At 35.4% G+C, this 27,376-nt stretch overlaps 2 protein-coding genes across 7 annotated transcripts in view; one reads left to right on the top strand and one right to left on the bottom strand.

Moving 5' to 3' along the window:
- Positions 1-27,099, bottom strand: part of LOC134603618 (protein INCA1-like) — a 108,317-nt gene extending 81,218 nt beyond the window's left edge. Inside the window, exon 1 of the mRNA XM_063449763.1 lies at positions 26,620-27,099. The gene's annotated coding sequence lies outside the window, so the exon portion shown is untranslated. The remainder of the gene's footprint in view (positions 1-26,619) is intronic.
- Positions 1-27,376, top strand: part of KIF1C (kinesin family member 1C) — a 73,070-nt gene that overhangs the window by 8,963 nt on the left and 36,731 nt on the right. The window contains exon 2 of one of the 6 annotated variants that reach the window (XM_063449757.1): positions 20,091-20,753. Coding sequence is in view for 1 of the 6 variants with exons in the window: in XM_063449756.1 (XP_063305826.1) it covers positions 26,621-26,675 (55 nt within the window). In the remaining 5 variants the exon portion in view is untranslated. Of the gene's footprint in view, positions 1-20,090; positions 20,754-26,063; positions 26,125-26,156; positions 26,238-26,591; positions 26,676-27,376 lie in introns of those variants that run through there. The other 5 variants (XM_063449762.1, XM_063449761.1, XM_063449758.1 and 2 more) reach the window with 5 other exon arrangements.

Raw genomic sequence — 27,376 nt, forward strand, 5'->3', positions numbered from 1 at the left:
TATCTATCTATATTATATATCTATACTGACTGACATGGCGGATACTGAGTCACTCTGTGCTATCTCACTGTATTATATATAGATACAGACTGTACTGATATATCTCTATATCTATCTATATTATATATCTATACTGACTGACATGGCGGATACTGAGTCACTCTGAGCTATCTCACTGTATTATATATAGATACAGACTGTACTGATATATCTCTATATCTATCTATATTATATATCTATACTGACTGACATGGCGGATACTGAGTCACTCTGAGCTATCTCACTGTATTATATATAGATACAGACTGTACTGATATATCTCTATATCTATCTATATTATATATCTATACTGACTGACATGGCGGATACTGAGTCACTCTGAGCTATCTCACTGTATTATATATAGATACAGACTGTACTGATATATCTCTATATCTATCTATATTATATATCTATACTGACTGACATGGCGGATACTGAGTCACTCTGTGCTATCTCACTGTATTATATATAGATACAGACTGTACTGATATATCTCTATATCTATCTATATTATATATCTATACTGACTGACATGGCGGATACTGAGTCACTCTGTGCTATCTCACTGTATTATATATAGATACAGACTGTACTGATATATCTCTATATCTATCTATATTATATATCTATACTGACTGACATGGCGGATACTGAGTCACTCTGAGCTATCTCACTGTATTATATATAGATACAGACTGTACTGATATATCTCTATATCTATCTATATTATATATCTATACTGACTGACATGGCGGATACTGAGTCACTCTGTGCTATCTCACTGTATTATATATAGATACAGACTGTACTGATATATCTCTATATCTATCTATATTATATATCTATACTGACTGACATGGCGGATACTGAGTCACTCTGAGCTATCTCACTGTATTATATATAGATACAGACTGTACTGATATATCTCTATATCTATCTATATTATATATCTATACTGACTGACATGGCGGATACTGAGTCACTCTGTGCTATCTCACTGTATTATATATAGATACAGACTGTACTGATATATCTCTATATCTATCTATATTATATATCTATACTGACTGACATGGCGGATACTGAGTCACTCTGTGCTATCTCACTGTATTATATATAGATACAGACTGTACTGATATATCTCTATATCTATCTATATTATATATCTATACTGACTGACATGGCGGATACTGAGTCACTCTGAGCTATCTCACTGTATTATATATAGATACAGACTGTACTGATATATCTCTATATCTATCTATATTATATATCTATACTGACTGACATGGCGGATACTGAGTCACTCTGAGCTATCTCACTGTATTATATATAGATACAGACTGTACTGATATATCTCTATATCTATCTATATTATATATCTATACTGACTGACATGGCGGATACTGAGTCACTCTGAGCTATCTCACTGTATTATATATAGATACAGACTGTACTGATATATCTCTATATCTATCTATATTATATATCTATACTGACTGACATGGCGGATACTGAGTCACTCTGTGCTATCTCACTGTATTATATATAGATACAGACTGTACTGATATATCTCTATATCTATCTATATTATATATCTATACTGACTGACATGGCGGATACTGAGTCACTCTGTGCTATCTCACTGTATTATATATAGATACAGACTGTACTGATATATCTCTATATCTATCTATATTATATATCTATACTGACTGACATGGCGGATACTGAGTCACTCTGAGCTATCTCACTGTATTATATATAGATACAGACTGTACTGATATATCTCTATATCTATCTATATTATATATCTATACTGACTGACATGGCGGATACTGAGTCACTCTGAGCTATCTCACTGTATTATATATAGATACAGACTGTACTGATATATCTCTATATCTATCTATATTATATATCTATACTGACTGACATGGCGGATACTGAGTCACTCTGAGCTATCTCACTGTATTATATATAGATACAGACTGTACTGATATATCTCTATATCTATCTATATTATATATCTATACTGACTGACATGGCGGATACTGAGTCACTCTGAGCTATCTCACTGTATTATATATAGATACAGACTGTACTGATATATCTCTATATCTATCTATATTATATATCTATACTGACTGACATGGCGGATACTGAGTCACTCTGAGCTATCTCACTGTATTATATATAGATACAGACTGTACTGATATATCTCTATATCTATCTATATTATATATCTATACTGACTGACATGGCGGATACTGAGTCACTCTGAGCTATCTCACTGTATTATATATAGATACAGACTGTACTGATATATCTCTATATCTATCTATATTATATATCTATACTGACTGACATGGCGGATACTGAGTCACTCTGAGCTATCTCACTGTATTATATATAGATACAGACTGTACTGATATATCTCTATATCTATCTATATTATATATCTATACTGACTGACATGGCGGATACTGAGTCACTCTGTGCTATCTCACTGTATTATATATAGATACAGACTGTACTGATATATCTCTATATCTATCTATATTATATATCTATACTGACTGACATGGCGGATACTGAGTCACTCTGTGCTATCTCACTGTATTATATATAGATACAGACTGTACTGATATATCTCTATATCTATCTATATTATATATCTATACTGACTGACATGGCGGATACTGAGTCACTCTGTGCTATCTCACTGTATTATATATAGATACAGACTGTACTGATATATCTCTATATCTATCTATATTATATATCTATACTGACTGACATGGCGGATACTGAGTCACTCTGAGCTATCTCACTGTATTATATATAGATACAGACTGTACTGATATATCTCTATATCTATCTATATTATATATCTATACTGACTGACATGGCGGATACTGAGTCACTCTGTGCTATCTCACTGTATTATATATAGATACAGACTGTACTGATATATCTCTATATCTATCTATATTATATATCTATACTGACTGACATGGCGGATACTGAGTCACTCTGAGCTATCTCACTGTATTATATATAGATACAGACTGTACTGATATATCTCTATATCTATCTATATTATATATCTATACTGACTGACATGGCGGATACTGAGTCACTCTGTGCTATCTCACTGTATTATATATAGATACAGACTGTACTGATATATCTCTATATCTATCTATATTATATATCTATACTGACTGACATGGCGGATACTGAGTCACTCTGAGCTATCTCACTGTATTATATATAGATACAGACTGTACTGATATATCTCTATATCTATCTATATTATATATCTATACTGACTGACATGGCGGATACTGAGTCACTCTGAGCTATCTCACTGTATTATATATAGATACAGACTGTACTGATATATCTCTATATCTATCTATATTATATATCTATACTGACTGACATGGCGGATACTGAGTCACTCTGAGCTATCTCACTGTATTATATATAGATACAGACTGTACTGATATATCTCTATATCTATCTATATTATATATCTATACTGACTGACATGGCGGATACTGAGTCACTCTGTGCTATCTCACTGTATTATATATAGATACAGACTGTACTGATATATCTCTATATCTATCTATATTATATATCTATACTGACTGACATGGCGGATACTGAGTCACTCTGAGCTATCTCACTGTATTATATATAGATACAGACTGTACTGATATATCTCTATATCTATCTATATTATATATCTATACTGACTGACATGGCGGATACTGAGTCACTCTGTGCTATCTCACTGTATTATATATAGATACAGACTGTACTGATATATCTCTATATCTATCTATATTATATATCTATACTGACTGACATGGCGGATACTGAGTCACTCTGTGCTATCTCACTGTATTATATATAGATACAGACTGTACTGATATATCTCTATATCTATCTATATTATATATCTATACTGACTGACATGGCGGATACTGAGTCACTCTGTGCTATCTCACTGTATTATATATAGATACAGACTGTACTGATATATCTCTATATCTATCTATATTATATATCTATACTGACTGACATGGCGGATACTGAGTCACTCTGAGCTATCTCACTGTATTATATATAGATACAGACTGTACTGATATATCTCTATATCTATCTATATTATATATCTATACTGACTGACATGGCGGATACTGAGTCACTCTGAGCTATCTCACTGTATTATATATAGATACAGACTGTACTGATATATCTCTATATCTATCTATATTATATATCTATACTGACTGACATGGCGGATACTGAGTCACTCTGAGCTATCTCACTGTATTATATATAGATACAGACTGTACTGATATATCTCTATATCTATCTATATTATATATCTATACTGACTGACATGGCGGATACTGAGTCACTCTGAGCTATCTCACTGTATTATATATAGATACAGACTGTACTGATATATCTCTATATCTATCTATATTATATATCTATACTGACTGACATGGCGGATACTGAGTCACTCTGAGCTATCTCACTGTATTATATATAGATACAGACTGTACTGATATATCTCTATATCTATCTATATTATATATCTATACTGACTGACATGGCGGATACTGAGTCACTCTGAGCTATCTCACTGTATTATATATAGATACAGACTGTACTGATATATCTCTATATCTATCTATATTATATATCTATACTGACTGACATGGCGGATACTGAGTCACTCTGTGCTATCTCACTGTATTATATATAGATACAGACTGTACTGATATATCTCTATATCTATCTATATTATATATCTATACTGACTGACATGGCGGATACTGAGTCACTCTGTGCTATCTCACTGTATTATATATAGATACAGACTGTACTGATATATCTCTATATCTATCTATATTATATATCTATACTGACTGACATGGCGGATACTGAGTCACTCTGTGCTATCTCACTGTATTATATATAGATACAGACTGTACTGATATATCTCTATATCTATCTATATTATATATCTATACTGACTGACATGGCGGATACTGAGTCACTCTGTGCTATCTCACTGTATTATATATAGATACAGACTGTACTGATATATCTCTATATCTATCTATATTATATATCTATACTGACTGACATGGCGGATACTGAGTCACTCTGTGCTATCTCACTGTATTATATATAGATACAGACTGTACTGATATATCTCTATATCTATCTATATTATATATCTATACTGACTGACATGGCGGATACTGAGTCACTCTGTGCTATCTCACTGTATTATATATAGATACAGACTGTACTGATATATCTCTATATCTATCTATATTATATATCTATACTGACTGACATGGCGGATACTGAGTCACTCTGAGCTATCTCACTGTATTATATATAGATACAGACTGTACTGATATATCTCTATATCTATCTATATTATATATCTATACTGACTGACATGGCGGATACTGAGTCACTCTGAGCTATCTCACTGTATTATATATAGATACAGACTGTACTGATATATCTCTATATCTATCTATATTATATATCTATACTGACTGACATGGCGGATACTGAGTCACTCTGAGCTATCTCACTGTATTATATATAGATACAGACTGTACTGATATATCTCTATATCTATCTATATTATATATCTATACTGACTGACATGGCGGATACTGAGTCACTCTGTGCTATCTCACTGTATTATATATAGATACAGACTGTACTGATATATCTCTATATCTATCTATATTATATATCTATACTGACTGACATGGCGGATACTGAGTCACTCTGAGCTATCTCACTGTATTATATATAGATACAGACTGTACTGATATATCTCTATATCTATCTATATTATATATCTATACTGACTGACATGGCGGATACTGAGTCACTCTGTGCTATCTCACTGTATTATATATAGATACAGACTGTACTGATATATCTCTATATCTATCTATATTATATATCTATACTGACTGACATGGCGGATACTGAGTCACTCTGAGCTATCTCACTGTATTATATATAGATACAGACTGTACTGATATATCTCTATATCTATCTATATTATATATCTATACTGACTGACATGGCGGATACTGAGTCACTCTGTGCTATCTCACTGTATTATATATAGATACAGACTGTACTGATATATCTCTATATCTATCTATATTATATATCTATACTGACTGACATGGCGGATACTGAGTCACTCTGAGCTATCTCACTGTATTATATATAGATACAGACTGTACTGATATATCTCTATATCTATCTATATTATATATCTATACTGACTGACATGGCGGATACTGAGTCACTCTGTGCTATCTCACTGTATTATATATAGATACAGACTGTACTGATATATCTCTATATCTATCTATATTATATATCTATACTGACTGACATGGCGGATACTGAGTCACTCTGTGCTATCTCACTGTATTATATATAGATACAGACTGTACTGATATATCTCTATATCTATCTATATTATATATCTATACTGACTGACATGGCGGATACTGAGTCACTCTGAGCTATCTCACTGTATTATATATAGATACAGACTGTACTGATATATCTCTATATCTATCTATATTATATATCTATACTGACTGACATGGCGGATACTGAGTCACTCTGAGCTATCTCACTGTATTATATATAGATACAGACTGTACTGATATATCTCTATATCTATCTATATTATATATCTATACTGACTGACATGGCGGATACTGAGTCACTCTGAGCTATCTCACTGTATTATATATAGATACAGACTGTACTGATATATCTCTATATCTATCTATATTATATATCTATACTGACTGACATGGCGGATACTGAGTCACTCTGTGCTATCTCACTGTATTATATATAGATACAGACTGTACTGATATATCTCTATATCTATCTATATTATATATCTATACTGACTGACATGGCGGATACTGAGTCACTCTGTGCTATCTCACTGTATTATATATAGATACAGACTGTACTGATATATCTCTATATCTATCTATATTATATATCTATACTGACTGACATGGCGGATACTGAGTCACTCTGAGCTATCTCACTGTATTATATATAGATACAGACTGTACTGATATATCTCTATATCTATCTATATTATATATCTATACTGACTGACATGGCGGATACTGAGTCACTCTGTGCTATCTCACTGTATTATATATAGATACAGACTGTACTGATATATCTCTATATCTATCTATATTATATATCTATACTGACTGACATGGCGGATACTGAGTCACTCTGTGCTATCTCACTGTATTATATATAGATACAGACTGTACTGATATATCTCTATATCTATCTATATTATATATCTATACTGACTGACATGGCGGATACTGAGTCACTCTGTGCTATCTCACTGTATTATATATAGATACAGACTGTACTGATATATCTCTATATCTATCTATATTATATATCTATACTGACTGACATGGCGGATACTGAGTCACTCTGTGCTATCTCACTGTATTATATATAGATACAGACTGTACTGATATATCTCTATATCTATCTATATTATATATCTATACTGACTGACATGGCGGATACTGAGTCACTCTGAGCTATCTCACTGTATTATATATAGATACAGACTGTACTGATATATCTCTATATCTATCTATATTATATATCTATACTGACTGACATGGCGGATACTGAGTCACTCTGAGCTATCTCACTGTATTATATATAGATACAGACTGTACTGATATATCTCTATATCTATCTATATTATATATCTATACTGACTGACATGGCGGATACTGAGTCACTCTGTGCTATCTCACTGTATTATATATAGATACAGACTGTACTGATATATCTCTATATCTATCTATATTATATATCTATACTGACTGACATGGCGGATACTGAGTCACTCTGAGCTATCTCACTGTATTATATATAGATACAGACTGTACTGATATATCTCTATATCTATCTATATTATATATCTATACTGACTGACATGGCGGATACTGAGTCACTCTGTGCTATCTCACTGTATTATATATAGATACAGACTGTACTGATATATCTCTATATCTATCTATATTATATATCTATACTGACTGACATGGCGGATACTGAGTCACTCTGAGCTATCTCACTGTATTATATATAGATACAGACTGTACTGATATATCTCTATATCTATCTATATTATATATCTATACTGACTGACATGGCGGATACTGAGTCACTCTGAGCTATCTCACTGTATTATATATAGATACAGACTGTACTGATATATCTCTATATCTATCTATATTATATATCTATACTGACTGACATGGCGGATACTGAGTCACTCTGAGCTATCTCACTGTATTATATATAGATACAGACTGTACTGATATATCTCTATATCTATCTATATTATATATCTATACTGACTGACATGGCGGATACTGAGTCACTCTGAGCTATCTCACTGTATTATATATAGATACAGACTGTACTGATATATCTCTATATCTATCTATATTATATATCTATACTGACTGACATGGCGGATACTGAGTCACTCTGTGCTATCTCACTGTATTATATATAGATACAGACTGTACTGATATATCTCTATATCTATCTATATTATATATCTATACTGACTGACATGGCGGATACTGAGTCACTCTGTGCTATCTCACTGTATTATATATAGATACAGACTGTACTGATATATCTCTATATCTATCTATATTATATATCTATACTGACTGACATGGCGGATACTGAGTCACTCTGAGCTATCTCACTGTATTATATATAGATACAGACTGTACTGATATATCTCTATATCTATCTATATTATATATCTATACTGACTGACATGGCGGATACTGAGTCACACTGTGCTATCTCACTGTATTATATATAGATACAGACTGTACTGATATATCTCTATATCTATCTATATTATATATCTATACTGACTGACATGGCGGATACTGAGTCACTCTGTGCTATCTCACTGTATTATATATAGATACAGACTGTACTGATATATCTCTATATCTATCTATATTATATATCTATACTGACTGACATGGCGGATACTGAGTCACTCTGAGCTATCTCACTGTATTATATATAGATACAGACTGTACTGATATATCTCTATATCTATCTATATTATATATCTATACTGACTGACATGGCGGATACTGAGTCACTCTGTGCTATCTCACTGTATTATATATAGATACAGACTGTACTGATATATCTCTATATCTATCTATATTATATATCTATACTGACTGACATGGCGGATACTGAGTCACTCTGTGCTATCTCACTGTATTATATATAGATACAGACTGTACTGATATATCTCTATATCTATCTATATTATATATCTATACTGACTGACATGGCGGATACTGAGTCACTCTGTGCTATCTCACTGTATTATATATAGATACAGACTGTACTGATATATCTCTATATCTATCTATATTATATATCTATACTGACTGACATGGCGGATACTGAGTCACTCTGAGCTATCTCACTGTATTATATATAGATACAGACTGTAGCTGATATATCTCTATATCTATCTATATTATATATCTATACTGACTGACATGGCGGATACTGAGTCACTCTGTGCTATCTCACTGTATTATATATAGATACAGACTGTACTGATATATCTCTATATCTATCTATATTATATATCTATACTGACTGACATGGCGGATACTGAGTCACTCTGAGCTATCTCACTGTATTATATATAGATACAGACTGTACTGATATATCTCTATATCTATCTATATTATATATCTATACTGACTGACATGGCGGATACTGAGTCACTCTGAGCTATCTCACTGTATTATATATAGATACAGACTGTGCTGATATATCTCTATATCTATATTATATATCTATACTGACTGACATGGCGGATACTGAGTCACTCTGTGCTATCTCACTGTATTATATATAGATACAGACTGTACTGATATATCTCTATATCTATCTATATTATATATCTATACTGACTGACATGGCGGATACTGAGTCACTCTGTGCTATCTCACTGTATTATATATAGATACAGACTGTACTGATATATCTCTATATCTATCTATATTATATATCTATACTGACTGACATGGCGGATACTGAGTCACTCTGAGCTATCTCACTGTATTATATATAGATACAGACTGTACTGATATATCTCTATATCTATCTATATTATATATCTATACTGACTGACATGGCGGATACTGAGTCACTCTGAGCTATCTCACTGTATTATATATAGATACAGACTGTACTGATATATCTCTATATCTATCTATATTATATATCTATACTGACTGACATGGCGGATACTGAGTCACTCTGTGCTATCTCACTGTATTATATATAGATACAGACTGTGCTGATATATCTCTATATCTATCTATATTATATATCTATACTGACTGACATGGCGGATACTGAGTCACTCTGAGCTATCTCACTGTATTATATATAGATACAGACTGTACTGATATATCTCTATATCTATCTATATTATATATCTATACTGACTGACATGGCGGATACTGAGTCACTCTGTGCTATCTCACTGTATTATATATAGATACAGACTGTACTGATATATCTCTATATCTATCTATATTATATATCTATACTGACTGACATGGCGTATACTGAGTCACTCTGAGCTATCTCACTGTATTATATATAGATACAGACTGTACTGATATATCTCTATATCTATCTATATTATATATCTATACTGACTGACATGGCGGATACTGAGTCACTCTGTGCTATCTCACTGTATTATATATAGATACAGACTGTACTGATATATCTCTATATCTATCTATATTATATATCTATACTGACTGACATGGCGGATACTGAGTCACTCTGAGCTATCTCACTGTATTATATATAGATACAGACTGTACTGATATATCTCTATATCTATCTATATTATATATCTATACTGACTGACATGGCGGATACTGAGTCACTCTGAGCTATCTCACTGTATTATATATAGATACAGACTGTACTGATATATCTCTATATCTATCTATATTATATATCTATACTGACTGACATGGCGGATACTGAGTCACTCTGTGCTATCTCACTGTATTATATATAGATACAGACTGTGCTGATATATCTCTATATCTATCTATATTATATATCTATACTGACTGACATGGCGGATACTGAGTCACTCTGTGCTATCTCACTGTATTATATATAGATACAGACTGTGCTGATATATCTCTATATCTATCTATATTATATATCTATACTGACTGACATGGCGGATACTGAGTCACTCTGTGCTATCTCACTGTATTATATATAGATACAGACTGTACTGATATATCTCTATATCTATCTATATTATATATCTATACTGACTGACATGGCGGATACTGAGTCACTCTGTGCTATCTCACTGTATTATATATAGATACAGACTGTGCTGATATATCTCTATATCTATCTATATTATATATCTATACTGACTGACATGGCGGATACTGAGTCACTCTGTGCTATCTCACTGTATTATATATAGATACAGACTGTACTGATATATCTCTATATCTATCTATATTATATATCTATACTGACTGACATGGCGGATACTGAGTCACTCTGTGCTATCTCACTGTATTATATATAGATACAGACTGTACTGATATATCTCTATATCTATCTATATTATATATCTATACTGACTGACATGGCGGATACTGAGTCACTCTGTGCTATCTCACTGTATTATATATAGATACAGACTGTGCTGATATATCTCTATATCTATCTATATTATATATCTATACTGACTGACATGGCGGATACTGAGTCACTCTGAGCTATCTCACTGTATTATATATAGATACAGACTGTGCTGATATATCTCTATATCTATCTATATTATATATCTATACTGACTGACATGGCGGATACTGAGTCACTCTGTGCTATCTCGCTGTATTATATATAGATACAGACTGTACTGATATATCTCTATATCTATCTATATTATATATCTATACTGACTGACATGGCGGATACTGAGTCACTCTGAGCTATCTCGCTGTATTATATATAGATACAGACTGTACTGATATATCTCTATATCTATCTATATTATATATCTATACTGACTGACATGGCGGATACTGAGTCACTCTGAGCTATCTCACTGTATTATATATAGATACAGACTGTACTGATATATCTCTATATCTATCTATATTATATATCTATACTGACTGACATGGCGGATACTGAGTCACTCTGTGCTATCTCACTGTATTATATATAGATACAGACTGTGCTGATATATCTCTATATCTATCTATATTATATATCTATACTGACTGACATGGCGGATACTGAGTCACACTGAGCTATCTCACTGTATTATATATAGATACAGACTGTACTGATATATCTCTATATCTATCTATATTATATATCTATACTGACTGACATGGCGGATACTGAGTCACTCTGTGCTATCTCACTGTATTATATATAGATACAGACTGTACTGATATATCTCTATATCTATCTATATTATATATCTATACTGACTGACATGGCGGATACTGAGTCACTCTGTGCTATCTCACTGTATTATATATAGATACAGACTGTACTGATATATCTCTATATCTATCTATATTATATATCTATACTGACTGACATGGCGGATACTGAGTCACTCTGTGCTATCTCACTGTATTATATATAGATACAGACTGTACTGATATATCTCTATATCTATCTATATTATATATCTATACTGACTGACATGGCGGATACTGAGTCACTCTGTGCTATCTCACTGTATTATATATAGATACAGACTGTACTGATATATCTCTATATCTATCTATATTATATATCTATACTGACTGACATGACGGATACTGAGTCACTCTGAGCTATCTCACTGTATTATATATAGATACAGACTGTACTGATATATCTCTATATCTATCTATATTATATATCTATACTGACTGACATGGCGGATACTGAGTTACTCTGTGCTATCTCACTGTATTATATATAGATACAGACTGTACTGATATATCTCTATATCTATCTATATTATATATCTATACTGACTGACATGGCGGATACTGAGTCACTCTGTGCTATCTCACTGTATTATATATAGATACAGACTGTACTGATATATCTCTATATCTATCTATATTATATATCTATACTGACTGACATGGCGGATACTGAGTCACTCTGTGCTATCTCACTGTATTATATATAGATACAGACTGTGCTGATATATCTCTATATCTATCTATATTATATATCTATACTGACTGACATGGCGGATACTGAGTCACTCTGAGCTATCTCACTGTATTATATATAGATACAGACTGTGCTGATATATCTCTATATCTATCTATATTATATATCTATACTGACTGACATGGCGGATACTGAGTCACTCTGTGCTATCTCGCTGTATTATATATAGATACAGACTGTACTGATATATCTCTATATCTATCTATATTATATATCTATACTGACTGACATGGCGGATACTGAGTCACTCTGAGCTATCTCGCTGTATTATATATAGATACAGACTGTACTGATATATCTCTATATCTATCTATATTATATATCTATACTGACTGACATGGCGGATACTGAGTCACTCTGAGCTATCTCACTGTATTATATATAGATACAGACTGTACTGATATATCTCTATATCTATATTATATATCTATACTGACTGACATGGCGGATACTGAGTCACACTGAGCTATCTCACTGTATGATATATAGATACAGACTGTACTGATATATCTCTATATCTATCTATATTATATATCTATACTGACTGACATGGCGGATACTGAGTCACACTGAGCTATCTCACTGTATTATATATAGATACAGACTGTACTGATATATCTCTATATCTATCTATATTATATATCTATACTGACTGACATGGCGGATACTGAGTCACTCTGTGCTATCTCACTGTATTATATATAGATACAGACTGTGCTGATATATCTCTATATCTATCTATATTATATATCTATACTGACTGACATGGCGGATACTGAGTCACACTGAGCTATCTCACTGTATTATATATAGATACAGACTGTACTGATATATCTCTATATCTATCTATATTATATATCTATACTGACTGACATGGCGGATACTGAGTCACTCTGTGCCATCTCACTGTATTATATATAGATACAGACTGTACTGATATATCTCTATATCTATCTATATTATATATCTATACTGACTGACATGGCGGATACTGAGTCACTCTGTGCTATCTCACTGTATTATATATAGATACAGACTGTACTGATATATCTCTATATCTATCTATATTATATATCTATACTGACTGACATGGCGGATACTGAGTCACTCTGTGCTATCTCACTGTATTATATATAGATACAGACTGTACTGATATATCTCTATATCTATCTATATTATATATCTATACTGACTGACATGGCGGATACTGAGTCACTCTGTGCTATCTCACTGTATTATATATAGATACAGACTGTACTGATATATCTCTATATCTATCTATATTATATATCTATACTGACTGACATGACGGATACTGAGTCACTCTGAGCTATCTCACTGTATTATATATAGATACAGACTGTACTGATATATCTCTATATCTATCTATATTATATATCTATACTGACTGACATGGCGGATACTGAGTTACTCTGTGCTATCTCACTGTATTATATATAGATACAGACTGTACTGATATATCTCTATATCTATCTATATTATATATCTATACTGACTGACATGGCGGATACTGAGTCACTCTGTGCTATCTCACTGTATTATATATAGATACAGACTGTACTGATATATCTCTATATCTATCTATATTATATATCTATACTGACTGACATGGCGGATACTGAGTCACTCTGTGCTATCTCACTGTATTATATATAGATACAGACTGTGCTGATATATCTCTATATCTATCTATATTATATATCTATACTGACTGACATGGCGGATACTGAGTCACTCTGTGCTATCTCACTGTATTATATATAGATACAGACTGTACTGATATATCTCTATATCTATCTATATTATATATCTATACTGACTGACATGGCGGATACTGAGTCACACTGTGCTATCTCACTGTATTATATATAGATACAGACTGTACTGATATATCTCTATATCTATCTATATTATATATCTATACTGACTGACATGGCGGATACTGAGTCACACTGTGCTATCTCACTGTATTATATATAGATACAGACTGTACTGATATATCTCTATATCTATCTATATTATATATCTATACTGACTGACATGGCGGATACTGAGTCACTCTGTGCTATCTCACTGTATTATATATAGATACAGACTGTACTGATATATCTCTATATCTATCTATATTATATATCTATACTGACTGACATGGCGGATACTGAGTCACTCTGAGCTATCTCACTGTATTATATATAGATACAGACTGTACTGATATATCTCTATATCTATCTATATTATATATCTATACTGACTGACATGGCGGATACTGAGTCACTCTGAGCTATCTCACTGTATTATATATAGATACAGACTGTACTGATCTATCTCTATATCTATCTATATTATATATCTATACTGTCTGACATGGCGGATACTGAGTCACTCTGAGCTATCTCACTGTATTATATATAGATACAGACTGTACTGATATATCTCTATATCTATCTATATTATATATCTATACTGACTGACATGGCGGATACTGAGTCACTCTGTGCTATCTCACTGTATTATATATAGATACAGACTGTACTGATATATCTCTATATCTATCTATATTATATATCTATACTGACTGACATGGCGGATACTGAGTCACTCTGAGCTATCTCACTGTATTATATATAGATACAGACTGTACTGATATATCTCTATATCTATCTATATTATATATCTATACTGACTGACATGGCGGATACTGAGTCACTCTGAGCTATCTCACTGTATTATATATAGATACAGACTGTACTGATATATCTCTATATCTATCTATATTATATATCTATACTGACTGACATGGCGGATACTGAGTCACTCTGTGCTATCTCACTGTATTATATATAGATACAGACTGTACTGATATATCTCTATATCTATCTATATTATATATCTATACTGACTGACATGGCGGATACTGAGTCACTCTGAGCTATCTCACTGTATTATATATAGATACAGACTGTACTGATATATCTCTATATCTATCTATATTATATATCTATACTGACTGACATGGCGGATACTGAGTCACTCTGTGCTATCTCACTGTATTATATATAGATACAGACTGTACTGATATATCTCTATATCTATCTATATTATATATCTATACTGACTGACATGGCGGATACTGAGTCACTCTGTGCTATCTCACTGTATTATATATAGATACAGACTGTACTGATATATCTCTATATCTATCTATATTATATATCTATACTGACTGACATGGCGGATACTGAGTCACTCTGTGCTATCTCACTGTATTATATATAGATACAGACTGTACTGATATATCTCTATATCTATCTATATTATATATCTATACTGACTGACATGGCGGATACCGAGTCACTCTGAGCTATCTCACTGTATTATATATAGATACAGACTGTACTGATATATCTCTATATCTATCTATATTATATATCTATACTGACTGACATGGCGGATACTGAGTCACTCTGAGCTATCTCACTGTATTATATATAGATACAGACTGTACTGATATATCTCTATATCTATCTATATTATATATCTATACTGACTGACATGGCGGATACTGAGTCACTCTGAGCTATCTCACTGTATTATATATAGATACAGACTGTACTGATATATCTCTATATCTATCTATATTATATATCTATACTGACTGACATGGCGGATACTGAGTCACTCTGTGCTATCTCACTGTATTATATATAGATACAGACTGTACTGATATATCTCTATATCTATCTATATTATATATCTATACTGACTGACATGGCGGATACTGAGTCACTCTGTGCTATCTCACTGTATTATATATAGATACAGACTGTACTGATATATCTCTATATCTATCTATATTATATATCTATACTGACTGACATGGCGGATACTGAGTCACTCTGTGCTATCTCACTGTATTATATATAGATACAGACTGTACTGATATATCTCTATATCTATCTATATTATATATCTATACTGACTGACATGGCGGATACCGAGTCACTCTGAGCTATCTCACTGTATTATATATAGATACAGACTGTACTGATATATCTCTATATCTATCTATATTATATATCTATACTGACTGACATGGCGGATACTGAGTCACTCTGAGCTATCTCACTGTATTATATATAGATACAGACTGTACTGATATATCTCTATATCTATCTATATTATATATCTATACTGACTGACATGGCGGATACTGAGTCACTCTGAGCTATCTCACTGTATTATATATAGATACAGACTGTACTGATATATCTCTATATCTATCTATATTATATATCTATACTGACTGACATGGCGGATACTGAGTCACTCTGTGCTATCTCGCTGTATTATATATAGATACAGACTGTACTGATATATCTCTATATCTATCTATATTATATATCTATACTGACTGACATGGCGGATACTGAGTCACTCTGAGCTATCTCACTGTATTATATATAGATACAGACTGTACTGATATATCTCTATATCTATCTATATTATATATCTATACTGACTGACATGGCGGATACTGAGTCACTCTGTGCTATCTCACTGTATTATATATAGATACAGACTGTACTGATATATCTCTATATCTATCTATATTATATATCTATACTGACTGACATGGCGGATACTGAGTCACTCTGTGCTATCTCACTGTATTATATATAGATACAGACTGTACTGATATATCTCTATATCTATCTATATTATATATCTATACTGACTGACATGGCGGATACTGAGTCACTCTGAGCTATCTCACTGTATTATATATAGATACAGACTGTACTGATATATCTCTATATCTATCTATATTATATATCTATACTGACTGACATGGCGGATACTGAGTCACTCTGAGCTATCTCACTGTATTATATATAGATACAGACTGTACTGATATATCTCTATATCTATCTATATTATATATCTATACTGACTGACATGGCGGATACTGAGTCACTCTGTGCTATCTCGCTGTATTATATATAGATACAGACTGTACTGATATATCTCTATATCTATCTATATTATATATCTATACTGACTGACATGGCGGATACTGAGTCACTCTGTGCTATCTCACTGTATTATATATAGATACAGACTGTACTGATATATCTCTATATCTATCTATATTATATATCTATACTGACTGACATGGCGGATACTGAGTCACTCTGTGCTATCTCACTGTATTATATATAGATACAGACTGTACTGATATTGTTGATCATTATTTTGAGATGTAAAGAAGGTCATTGCTTGTTAGTTAGTTCCAGCTAAATCCCTTTGGTTTCCTGGTTTACTCGTCCTCTTGAAGATATGCTTGAGTATTGCCTGTTGCAGTGTTGCTGATATACATTTTATCAGTATTCCCATTATTTTCCGTTACTGCCCATACAGCATGGTAGTACTATACTCCCACCTTATGTGAATAGTGGCGGGAGGAGGTTCACTTTATTTGGGGATGTTCCTGTCCAATTTGAAGTGTGGGACGCTATACCCATTGTAGTGCTGTCATGGTTTGTCTGGGAAAGAGAGGAAAAGTAAGAATGGATCCATTTGTATTACGCACACCCTTACTGATGGTGTTCTCTCTCATCATCCCAGAAGATTGATGTGTCAAATTAATCAAATTCCAGTAAATCTATGCCTCAACGAATTGAGACATAACTGAAATCGATTCTTCCACAGGTTTAATTACTACTCTTGGATGTAGGTATTATTGTGCTTGGTCTCTTTAACTGAACTTCTTTCTCCCAGACAATGCCATTTCCTTACTGGTGTATTGCTCGGCTGTCAATCATTATTCTCTGTGGATTGATTGGATTTGAGTTCAGGTGGCTATAGTGCATTTCTATAGAAGGTGTAGTGATACAGTGGAATCCTGACTTAGAACCCACAATTAGACTAATATTAAATGAGTTCCTGCATGTGATTTCTCTGGCATGCCATGTATTCGCACACAGTTGTATTAATCACTGGTTTATCTCACTATGTTAGACTGGTGATATGAAATCAGATGCTGATTCACACAGGAGATTGTATGAATGTTTACTCATTCAAAGTGGAAAGGATGTGCTGTGTCACACAGCCACTGGTAGTATTCACATTGCTTAGAATTAATATGTATTTTACATGAGTACCTATCTGATAGATCACAATAAATCATTTATAAATCTTCTACCGTGTTGGGTGTGTATTAACTGGTCCCCATTCCCTTCAGAGCAGGGCTTTCCAAAGAACACCATTTAAAAGTTCACTTTTATTCAATGCAGATTTGAGCTACTATGTGCTATGATAATTGCATAAACATGTGGAATAAATTATATTTATTAGCGTAGTGGTTTTCAAAGGTTAAACATTTCCTTTCCAATGAGGATACCGGCAGAACAGGGACCATTGGTGAGCCATGAAAATCTGAGTGACCTATTCATTGTTATTGAGGCTTGCCTCATTGTCCTTCTTTGTGCATGGTGTAAAATGATTACAGACCTGTATACACAGACACTAATGGCATTCTTCTCTTAAAACAGGTAAATGTTTAATTTCCCAGCTTTGCTCTGAAATTACCACAGCCAAGAAAATCACGGCAATAAAGTATGACCTTTCTTACCGGGGAACAAACAAAGCGTGGAAATCACATCATTTTACAGGAATCAGACACGTAAAACGATTAGTTTTCTGAGTTATACGGAGGTGATGCAGGATTGGGAAGCTTTACTATGTTCTGTGTTTACAAGGGATTTACCACTCATCGAGCACAAGAAGAGGAGAGCATTGTGGTTAAATTGGGAGAACATATCGCTCTGAATAACAGCATGGAATGGAGATAGTCCTACTGAATCCTGTCCTGGATTCTTCTTTCATTGGCTGTCATAATTGTCTATAAACCATCGTGAAAAGTAAAGGACACAAGCCATTGTAAGGGTATTAACGTGTACGGGTGGAGTAACGTGAGCACTGATAAAATTACACTTGGGTGTATCTGTCATTTGCTCTGATAGTAATATCTGTACCACGCCTGGTTGCTGGCTTCCTGCTGTCTGTGCACCGTGTCCTGGATGGAGATTATTGCATTAAGGCCTGCATTACTCTGAGGCCTCTTTGGGATAAATACTACGGAGGACACGTGACAGAGACCTCGCTAGTCCTTTGATTTTTGGGCATGCAGAGAAGCTGATCATTTGGAAACCCAGGTAAGGGTAGGTCAGAGCCTTAACAATTTAATAAACATGGCTTTAGAAAGCTGCCACCTCATTGCCAGTTTGTGTTGTGTTAAAGCTGTGTGTTGGATGTGACCTGATTTAATATAACGTTCCGTACGATGGCTCTATGTAGGCGACTTGTTTGGGGATGATACAAAAACCTTCAAGCACATTTCTAATGCTGGATCCCAGCTGCTACACATCACACAGCTGTCTGCCAGGTGTTTCAGAATACCAGTGACAGATGAAGGCCCTGCTTTAAGGGCAAAGATCAGTGCAGGCAAAGTGTAAGGCCACGGTCAGAGGTGCCAAGTGGTTGGGAATATTGCTGACTCCTGTATAAAGTGATGACAATTATTCTGCTCTTTCTGTATTTATCTGACCATAATATCTGGCTTTGTTGTGTGTTATATCATGACCGTGTGTGTCTACCTCCAAACTATGCAAATTGATTAGAATTGATGGATATAGGGACACCTGCTTGCAATTCAATTAACAACCAAACGCTGCCTTACTCCTACTGTTGCTCTCCGAGCATAAATAGTAACAGTGCGTGACCTCTCCGTGAGTGCTTACTGTGACCTCTGACTTGACCACGTTGGAGCTCAGCAAAGGACCAGCTCCTGCTGTTATCTGCTAATGATTTGTTTTATAAATTAACGACCCCGTGTCAGATTCCAGGTCTGGCCACAGCGCAGCCTTCCTGGCGCTGACCCAGCATCCTTTGTGTATATGTCTTTATATTTACTGTGTGCCTGTTGCTGTTATACTCGTGCTTATTGTATTAATCTCGTTTACCTTGACCAGTGGAATTAACATGTAGCTTTTGGGGGCTGCACCCAGCGCTCTGGCTACCCTACTTTTATATCAAGAAATATGTTCCCACCTCTGTTCGCTATCTACTTGCAATGTATTCAGCGTCATGTGTCATCCAGTGATTCCTTGTGATATCAGATTCTCGTTAATGATAGCGTTCCAGGATTTCTAATACACGTTTAATTAGCTAGTATATCCATGTGCTGCTGTAAGCACCGTGGAATGGCTTTAAATACCCAGCTGCTCTGTTCTGTTCGTGTCAGTAAAGGATAAATAAGTAATATCTGTCTGCAAACTGCATGAACAGACCTCAGATCTGCACACGTTAAGGGCCCGAAGCCTGGCAGAACGAAAGTTCAAGTGCTAATCTGCTGCCTTGGGTAACCAGCTAGCTCTGCCAAATCAAATCACCTCTTATTTTTAGAGTTCCTCTTATAGGGAACTGCTTGGTTGGACAACAGCAAAAGAATAAGGTGTCCTCAGTGGCTGTGTGGTATGACATGCCAATTGTGAGTGGTGTGCGTAGCGGGGTTTAAAGCAGGAATCTTGTAGCGGAGTAGTAGTAGTATCCACAATATCTCCGCTGGTAGACCGAGTGAAGCAGGTAAAAGGTAGGCAAAATGCAGGTAGCATAGTTATAATCCCTTTCTCCCAAGAACTAGACGACACATAGCTTGGAGGTCAACTGAGAGGTTTAATGAAACCATCCCCAATTTATGTGATTTTACTGTACCGGATCCCAGCAGGGGTTTTAATCAGGTGGACTGTGTGGGAAACTGACCATGCATGGTTGTTTCCCAGCAGCCCCTGCTGTACAGGCACCAAGATGACATCATCAAGTACATATAATTAAATTACCAGTGGTTACAGTAATATGCAAGATTTTACATTAAAATCTATAATTCTCACAATTTCCCACCGATTTGGGTGAATGACCTCTTAACCGAATGCAGGGATCGGCAGGTACAATATACCGAAGTACCATTCTGATCCCTGCAGAATTAACCGAACGCCGCTCGTAATATACATTTGCACGAACTGGAGTTGAGAATAGAAAACTTTTTATTTCCCCAAAAGAATGAGTCTCCCGAACGCTATGGAAGTCCTGCGGTGTTTGGAAATCAAGTGGCCGATTTCAGTTCCAGGCATTCGACGACCAAACACCGCTGAACTCTAACAAAGAAAAGATCGCCGCCACCACGTGTTCTGTACACGAACAGCGGCTACACACAGCCCATTAACGGTTGGACACAATATTGCAACCTCACTAATGAGCAGCACACGACCTACTGGGGTGGTCCTTAGTTCGTTTCAAGAACAGTGTAGGAATCCACTGTTCATGAAACTGGCAATGTAATGTTAGCGGCATTCGTGTGCAGTAAGCACATGAATGCGCAGTAAGCACATGAATGCAGAACATAAACCAGTTGTACGTTTTTATATACAGATCTCTTAACAGTGGTGGGCTTTTCCCCACAGATAACCACAGCAATGGTAATAATGTGTGTGTGTGTGTGTGTGTGTGTGTGTGTGTGTGTGTGTGTGTGTATATATATATATATATATATATATATATATATATATATATATATATATATATATACACACACACACATACAATACACAAGATCCAGCGCACTCTCCTATCTACTAAACAGCAACTTCAATGTTGACAGATTTTATTAGTTTTTAAAAAAATTTATTTAAAAACACCTTATCTAGGTAAAAAAAAATGGGGATTTAGTTACATTATATGATCATACATTGCATAAGCCTGCCACAACGTCAATGTACCCCATCTTTGGCAGGTCCTACTCTCACAGTCTAATGTCTGCTCTTATGAGATTAACCCACTTACTTGGGAAAAAATTCCATCTGAGGCTCTCTGCAGTACAAGGCTAAATAGGGACCTGAGATGACGCACCTGTGACAGGGAGGGGTGCAAAACCAAGGAGTTGGCTAGACTCCCAAATATATATATATATATATGGAACATGGGGGGGTGGTTGCACTCACCTGAACATGCTTAAATGGGGTGCTGCTGGGGGCCATATTATACAATACACAAGATCCAGCGCACTCTCCTATCTATTAAACAGCAACTTCAATGTTGACAGATTTTATTAGTTTTTAAAAGTTTTTTTAAAAAACACCTTATCTAGGCAGAAAATAATGGGGATTTAGTTACATTATATGATCATACATTGCATAAGCCTGCCACAACGTCAATGTACCCCATCTTTGGCAGGTCCTACTCTCAGTCTAATGTCTGCTCTTATGAGATTAACCCACTTACTTGGGAAAAAATTCCATCTGAGGCTCTCTGCAGTACAAGGCCAAATATATATATATTCTGAATTAGCAATGGTAGTAATAATCAGGTGTGTATATATAAAGACATTCTGTAAGTGGCTAAGTTTGCCAGAAAACCGTTTTAAAAAAACATTATCCTATGTTAACACGTAGTTTGTGGAAAATGATCTCTGTGGAGGTCCTGGGCCCCAGATTCTGAGATATGTTGTGTTTTAAAATGGAAAGATTTGATCTTGTAGCACGGCATTGTGTACAGTCTCCTGGAAATCATTGGCCCTTAGGACTTTGATCTGCAAATAAAAGGTAAATGGGAGCAGAATTTCATGCACTCTGTATGAGATCGCTATTAAAGCATTGTGCAAGAAGTGAAACCACGAAAAGGGGTATAATGGAGGTGGCCGGCACAGCTCACACACATTGCAAGTAGAGATAGCAGTAGTGACGATTTTGGGGGTAAGGTTTTTTAATATACATATTTAACAATATTAAAAAATTGGTCATGTGAACCAGTATGGCCACCAGAGGTTTTTGGCACATGGGCATCATGAGAATGGCAGCGCACACCGTAGACTTTGATCACCGCACTGATTTCAGAGAGTTTTTAACAAGCTCTTTAGTTTTGCTTATGAGGCTGTTTGAATGATGTAAACATTTTATAAGATTTTCAAAATAGCTGCAAAATCACGACTGTCCACCTGTAGAAGTGTCCAAGCAGAAGATCCTGGATACAACACATCCAATGATACGGCCTGTGGAGAAGCAGATTGTAAACGTTAGCTGATATTACTTTTGGTATTTTTGCTGTAGGTTTTATGGTGCCTGGAGTGACCTGGTGCATCCTCCCCTTTCTCTGTAGACAGTCAAGCCATTTGCTAATAGTTTGACAATTTGCCTGGATCCACTGGGTGCTAGTGGTAACGCTCAGACTACGATCACCTTGGAGCTTCCGCTAGCTCTCCTGAGCGAAACTTTGACAAGCAGGGCCATATAATCTGCTCAGATTACTCTCAGCCAATTGGGTAAGCTTCGCCCCAATGGAATTAGCTCAATGCTGTGAGTGCTCAACTCTCAATGGAGACATTCTGTCACCATAACCTCTACAGTGTGCTTAAATAGTAAAGGTGCTTTTGAAGGGTTTTGTTAGCCCTTTATAATATATTCTATTTTTTTCGGCAGTAAAATAACGTGTTTAGCCAGGAAAGCTGTGTTCAGATATTCTTCCAGGCACATCCTGTGGGTGATACTTTTGCACAATTTGATGGAATTTTAACCAATCATTTTCTGTGGAATAAATATGCAAAACTGTAACCAAATGTTTGAATATTGCGTGAAATTGGCTGCCAAAAGCACGAGGATTGCTAGATATGTGACCTATGTTGCAAAAGATAGAGTACTATATTTTATTTATTTATTTATAACCACTGTGCCCAAGTTGCATGATTATCAACTAGAGGTGTGTTTTTTTTTGTTTTTTTGGGTTTTTTTTTTTAAACCGGCATATGTAAAAAGTGGATATAATCCAATCCAAACCCCCCAAAAAATTATCCAGCAACTTTGTACACATACAGTATATATTTTAAATGTTCCTCGTTTAAAGCGAATTCCCTAAATCTGCCGCTTCTGTGGTGACCTCTGCAAAGACCAGGAAGTGGCTGAGAACTGCTGTTGCCTTGATGTAATAACTCCCGGACACCATGCACATGTGCAGTACTCCCATTCTAAAGGTTTATTACTCGAGGTCAGTGGAAGAGAACATGTTCTAGTCATCAGATGGGATGCAGACAGGTACTGTCCTGCTCATTGCTCTGTAATCCTTGCAAGGAGCACTGACCAGAGCTGACATTTTCATGGCTTGGGCCATTGTGGGGACCACGTTTCTTATAAGCCATGGGTCAATGAATCTTCTGTGAATTTGTACATCCTAAGCTTTACAGGAATATTCTTTGATCTTAAATGATCGGTGCTTTCCGTTCTGTGTTTTGAAGTCGTAATCAGAGTGTTCCAGCTGTGAACATTGGAATTTATGGCTGCAGTTCCTGTCTGGAGGAATGTTAAGCATGTGATACAAATGCCAGTCCTGTTAGGAGGGGAACCCGGTGTGTGGGATGGAGTAAGTGGTTCTGAGTACATTAGTTATATTTAGCTGAGATCTGAGTTGGTGGATTTGGTTGTATGGGTCACATGGAGCCGGAACATGATACAAGTTCAGCAGCTCAAAGAAGGAAGAGATGAGGTATGGAAGGGAGGAGTTTGAAAGGGGGTGAAGATGCGTTGAGAAATGAAAAAGGGAGCAAGGGATGATGAGGATGTAGGCGTTGCTGAGGAAATAGAGAAGTAAAGAAGGAGGTAATTAAAATCAGGTGGTAGAGGAGAGGTGAAGGAAGATGATGATCCAGGGGGTGGAGGGGAGAGATGGAGGAAGGGGCCAGGGAGTGGAGGGGAGATCAAGAGATGGTGAATTAAAAAATGAAGGGATGATGTATTATTAGTACATAGTTATTTCAATCTGTACAATGATTGCAGCACATGGGTTGTAATATACACACACTCTGCTGTCCCATGTCTGTCATGCTGCCATTCCTGTCCATCACACTGTGTGACGAGTGACAAAGCACTGCGAGTGTGTATATATAGCTTCTGCCATGGAGGGGGAGGATTGAGACACAGGGTAGACTTTAAAGGGACAGACCCACACTTATGATCCAGCTGAGAGCCGGAGTGAACCTACCATGATATGGCATATTCCATCTGATTCTTGGTGCTGTGATTTACTCTTTTTATACGGTATAGTACAGCTGTATTAAAACAAACTCTTCACTGCTTTCAAACATTCAAGGATAGTATAGGATCATGAGAGTTGTAGTTGTATAGCAGCTGTGGATGTGTCTGTTTGCTCTTCCTGGTCTGAGTGTCCCCACCAAGTATTAACATTCACACAGCTTTCCAGTATTGTAGAGCCCTCCTTCTCTTCAGGGTGGTCCTCGGGTCACCATGCGGCAGTGCCAATACAGTGGGAAGAAGAGGAGGAATGGGCAGTGTAAACCTACTCTGCAGAGCATGCCTTTACAGTCCTTCTAGATATTCTCTTGGGAGAAAGTTAGCTGGGCATCATTACGCATGACCTAATGGGTTAAGAGCAGAGGTATATCCTAAATCTCTCCAAATAAAACAAGCAGTGAGTATGGTAACTCTATAATAATTATGGGCAATCTCCTATCTGCTCCTTGTTATTATCCCCCTGCTTTGTTGGAATGGGAGTGAGGGAGGGGGCGACTTCTGCTCATTCTCAAGCACAAGGAAAATTCCTGAGATGTTTGTGAAATAGGGCACGGAGTGCAGCGGGACCATCCTACATCCAGGCCTCTGAGAATGAGGGGGGGGGGGGACCACCGTGTAGGGGGACCAATGCCCTAGTAGCAATAACCGGTGTTCATTATTGGCAGTTTGTGCTCACTCTTAAAGCATTTCTATAAAGCTCAATGTAC

The sequence above is a fragment of the Pelobates fuscus genome, chromosome 3 (assembly GCF_036172605.1).
Source record: "Pelobates fuscus isolate aPelFus1 chromosome 3, aPelFus1.pri, whole genome shotgun sequence".
NCBI classification, from domain to species: domain Eukaryota; kingdom Metazoa; phylum Chordata; class Amphibia; order Anura; family Pelobatidae; genus Pelobates; species Pelobates fuscus.